Genomic DNA, 4911 nt, shown 5'->3' with positions numbered 1-4911 from the left:
GCAGATGGGCCGTGGGGTGGGAGCTGCGGGGTCTCGCCCACAGCACGGGGCTCCTCGATGCCCTGGTCCGACTTCATGTCTGGAAGCTGCCAGTTGGCCCGTCCTGGGGCCCCATCCTCACCGGGGGCCTTGCCTGCTCTCGGCAACAGGACTAAAGGCCTGTGACCCTCAGGTGTGGACGGCGTCCGGCTCTCTGCGACTCGTCCGCCAGCCCCACAGGCACATGGACACGGGGAGGGGCCTTCAGACAAAGGCACCCGGGGAGCTACAACTTTGGGGCTCCCAGGCCCTGTACCCGGCAGGGAGGCACCTTTGGGGGAGGGGAGCCTTTGTGCGCTCAGGCGGGGATGTCAGGGAGAAGATGGCATCTTAGTGAGAAGGACGAGGGGCAAAGCCCATGGTGTCCATTCCATTGGTTTTGTGCTGACTTATCTCAAATGTGTTGGGACTCCAGTCAGGGTCCCCCCAGACAGGGGCCCCTCCTGGGACAGGTGCCCCCCCGGACAGGGGCTCCTCCTGGGGCAGGACACCGGCCGTCGGCCACAGCAGGGTGAAGGCCACGTCTAACGAGGACGGGCATGCAGGCCTCCCCTGAGGGCCTCGCTTTCCCAGGAGTCACACGCCCCCTGGCCTGGCTACATTCCCCCGGGCCAGGGCTAGCTGTGTGTGTCAGCCCCGGAATGAACACCTCTCCGAGATGCTCTCCACACCCGGCTCCCTGCTGCTTCCCCGGGGACTGCGTGGCGCTGACAGGTGCGCAGACCCTGCCGCGGCGCCTGGGGGCCACCCTGTGCCGGGCCGGACTGTCCCTCCCAATCCTCTCCCCTTCAAGGGCCGGTGACGTGTGTAACGAGGAGACTCAAAGAGCCACACACGGAGACCAGAGATTCAAAGAGCCACACACGGAGACCAGAGAGCGTGGAGCCCATGTGGCAGCCGTCTGCCCCCCCAGCCGGGCCGAGCACAGGGCGGCCACCCCACCTTACTGCGAGCACGGAGTTTACCTCGGCCAGCGGGCCTCCTGCGAACACAGGCCCACCCGCCACGGACACGCGCAGCCTCCCCGGACAGGGGCACACGGTGGCACAGGGGCCTCAGCTGCCCGTGCCCCAGGAGCAGTAACGTTCCGCACCGTCACTCCGTTATTTGGAACAGAGCGGACAAGGCCTCGCACGGCACCCGACCAGCAGGCCCTCCCAGCTCTCCCCTCCTGCTCTGCTGGAGAACGACTGCTCCTCGGCTCCGCGTTTGCCCATCTTCCCTGTTCTAACCGCCGCCCCCTCCTCTGCAGGGCAACTGGGGAAGGGCTCAGCCGCGCCGAGAGCCGAGTGCGACACGGGCTCCCGGGGACGGGCCGTGTGGCTGGGGTGGGGCCAGGCGGCCTGAGCTGCTCCCTGGAGAGCCACACGCTGGCGCACTTTCTGTGCTGCAAGTGACACCTAATAACAGCAGGTGGGACAAGAGGGCGAAACCAAACCCCGACACGGCGGCAACAGGCCCACCTCGCCCTCCCAGGGCCTCACGGGCCACCGGCCACGCCCACGTCACCCTTGACCACACAGGGACGTCCCTTCTGACTGTACCCGCAGCAGAAACGCACCAGGCTCACCGCCCAGGGGCCCAGGTCCAGGAACCGGCCCAGCAGGTCCAGGGCTCTCAGCCGATGCACCTGGCTCAGCAGCACCTGCAGAGAGAGGAGGTGTCATGGCGGCACCACTGCAAGGCCGTGCAGGCACGAGGCCAGTCCCTCGGATCAGCCCTGTGTCCTGCACCGTGGCCCACCCAGGGGCTTCCGTCCCTGCTGCTCCGCTCAGAGGCCAGGAGACACTGTTCTTCACCCGCAGGCACACCCGCAGGCCACACAGGCACACCCGCAGGTACACCCGCAGGCCACATGGTACGCAGGAGGCATGGGAACCAACGCGGTAGCTGCGTGAGGGACCTTCTGTGACGGCTCTGGGAAACCTGTCCTCGAGGGGGGCTCCCTGCCTTCCCACCCGGGACCCTGGGCTGCAGGAAACCGAAGCCCAGGATGCGGGGCTTTCACAAACAGGACTGGCTTTTGTTTGTGTTTATACTTAAAAAAAAAGCCCCGTTTCAGCTGCCCTGGGCCTGCGGGAAGCAGCCAACACGGGGAGCTGCACGGGTGTGGGGGACGAATCCACGACCTGCCCCACGTTCACTCAGGCTCTCGGCGCCGCCTCCTCGGTCGCCTAACCGGGCTCCTGCGAGGACCCCTGGCCCCGGGCGAGCAGGACTGGCCGTCGCTGTGGAAGGTCACGCAGATGCCCCTGCTCCCGTCGGTCCCCTCCCTTCTCCAGATCGGCGAGCGGCTCTGTGGGTGTCGGTCCCCAGGGAGTGTGGACGGAAAGGGGGCGTTAGACCCGCCGATGGCAGGCCATTTACAGCAGGCTGCTTGCCAGACCCAAGAACCGGTTCCACACGCCCGCGGCACTGGCTCGGGAGACGGCCGGCATTCACCTTCTGCGGAGAAGTAACCCCGCACACGGGGAGTCACTTAGAAACATGATTTATTTCCATTAGGGGCTCCGGAGCCGCTGGCGTGCAGGTTGCAGCCAGGGCCCTGCGTGGGCCACTTCTTTTTCATTACTGCTCTTCTCGTTTGTTTGGTCACAGCTCACCCTGCGAGCGCAGGCGGCCTGAGCGGATCCAGACACAGGAGCGGAGCGTGGGACATGGGGGAGGCCGTGCCTGAGGGCGCTGTGTCCTCGTGGTGACAGTGAGCACGGACCCAGGGAGGGGGTGGTCCCTCCCCCCAGCCAGCGCCGGAGGGAGGAAGTGCGCCACGTCCTCAGGCCGGCGGACGAGGAGACTCGGGCTCCCGTTTCCCGGAGGCCACAGCGGGCTGGCGCTCCATCAGCCCCGAGAAGCAAGGAGCAGCGGGGTGATGGCTACAACCCAAATCAGGGCTCCCTGGAGGGCGGGAAAGCCCATAGGGGCAAACGCACCTGCACGCCTGTGACCCGACACTCCTGAGACAACCTCCCCACGCCCGCTGGGCCGGCGCAGCCCTGAGAGGGTGAGCCCCACGCCCGCTCCTGCCCCGGGAGACTGCGGGGGTCTCCAGCTCCCAAGGCCTCACCTGCAGAACAATGGGGAGCTGCTCGGGGGGGCTCCTGTTCTCCACGCCCATCGTCAGCCACACCTGGAAGGCGGTCAGCTGCTCAGCGAAGAACGGACTGTGCTGTGGACAGGCAGACGGACGGCATTAGGGACCCGCCTTCCTCTACTCCACACGTCCCCTCCTTCGTCCCCTCCTTCAATTCCGTCCTGCCACATGGCCGCCGCCATCCCCGTGGGAGAGCAGGGGTGCGGCCAGAGCAGAGCCGGGAGGCGGGGTCCGCCCTGTGCAGACTGGATGCGGGCAGGGAGGCGCCCAGCCGGGAGGGGCCAAGAACTGAGGCGGACGCTGCAGGGGAAGCCTGTGTGTGTGTGTGGGGGGGGGGGCGCGTGACTGACCCCAGAGGGCCTGCACCCAGAGCACCGTGTCCGGGGCAGAGTGTGCCGTGCGGGTTCACAGAGAACCACCACCTCAGGACTCCTGCTCCTGCAGCGTCGGCTCCATCACGTCCATCAGGTGTGCGGAGTCGGGCTGGGAAACAGCCCCCAGTGGCTCTCCGGTTTCTGGGTGTGTTATTCGTAAACCGGCTTAGAAAAGACAACCTCGCTAAGAGCGGCCTCGCCGCAGCGGAGAGCGCGGCCCACGGAGCCCTGGCTCTGGGGGGGTTGGCAGCGGAGAACTCGGGGTCTCTCCCACCTGCTGGGCCCTTCTCTGAGGGAGCCCACGTCACCACGGAAGAGACGGCTCCGCCCAGGGACCTGAGCATTCCTGACCGTCCGTCCGTCCGTCCGTCCATCAGTCCGGCAGAGAGGCAAGGCCCCGGGGGAGCTGCCGTGGGGTTGCTGTGCTGCGAGAGCGGGAGTGGGAGCTGGCACTCCGGGCGCCCAGCACGGGCTCAGGCTCCCGAGAGCGGCCGCGTGCGTTGGATGGGCCAGGGAGTTATAGGAAAGTTACTGGGATAAGGAAGTGACTTTAATGAAGTTGCTATACAAAGTCACTTGTGACCAATATATAGAAAAAGAGAAAATAGAAAATGAAATTTAAAAAGATACTGTTTACAGCCACACTGAGGGGCTGGAGCACACACTGGAGGTCGGTCAGCAGAGGGACGGGTCGGGGCAGGTGACCTTGAAGGTCAAGGGGACAAACGTCCAGTTTAAACGATGAGCCTCGCAGCGGTCACTTCATAACGCCGGCACCTGTCGGGCCGCGTGCTGGTGCCGGAGAGAAGTCGGATGGCGTGCAGGCGCATCCCGAACCAGCTCCCACCAGTGAGAAACGGGGGCAGGAGAGGAAACCGACAGATTCAACAGGCAGGTTACAGAGGACCCACCAGGGGCCAAGGAGGACACGGAACTGCTGACCGCGTCCACGGTCAGGGCAATGCACACAGGACAGCAGCTCAAGGAAAATCCCTTTCACGTGCAACCCCAGTCGCCAGCGGGGGGAGGGGAGGGACGCAGGAGGTGGCCAGGCTGCAGGCGCTGGGCGGGTAGGTGCAGCACCCCGGCTGGAGGCAGGCGGGGGCAGGGGTGCCAGTGAGAGCAGGTATGACAGCAGCGTCTCAGCGGACGGGGCTTCCCAGAGCTGACCGCTTCCAATCTAACGCTGACCCCCGGTGGACGCCCATCTGTCTTTGTTTTTTTGGTTAATCCTCACCCAAGGGCATTTTCCCGCCGATTTTTAGAGTGGAGGGAGGAGGAGAGAGAGACATCCACGTGAGAGACACAGGCCGCTGCCTCCTGCACGCACATGCCTGACTCTTTGGTGGGCGGGGCCCATGCCCTGTCCTCTGACCACTCTGGCCAGGGACAGACCCGCATCTTTTT

General features: G+C 65.5%; 1 protein-coding gene across 1 annotated transcript in view; it reads right to left on the bottom strand.

The window, feature by feature from the left end:
• The window catches only part of RPTOR (regulatory associated protein of MTOR, complex 1), a gene marked incomplete at its 5' end in the record, with an annotated part of 106061 nt that overhangs the window by 44594 nt on the left and 56556 nt on the right, over positions 1–4911 (bottom strand). Inside the window, 2 exons of the mRNA XM_015559764.1 lie at positions 1601–1684; positions 3104–3205. Coding sequence (XP_015415250.1) covers positions 1601–1684; positions 3104–3205 — 186 coding nt within the window. The remainder of the gene's footprint in view (positions 1–1600; positions 1685–3103; positions 3206–4911) is intronic.

This window comes from Myotis davidii, unplaced genomic scaffold (genome assembly GCF_000327345.1).
Source record: "Myotis davidii unplaced genomic scaffold, ASM32734v1 scaffold211, whole genome shotgun sequence".
NCBI lineage: Eukaryota > Metazoa > Chordata > Mammalia > Chiroptera > Vespertilionidae > Myotis > Myotis davidii.
The sequence above is the reverse complement of the archived record's forward strand: the minus strand, read 5'-3'. Positions and strand labels throughout refer to the sequence as shown.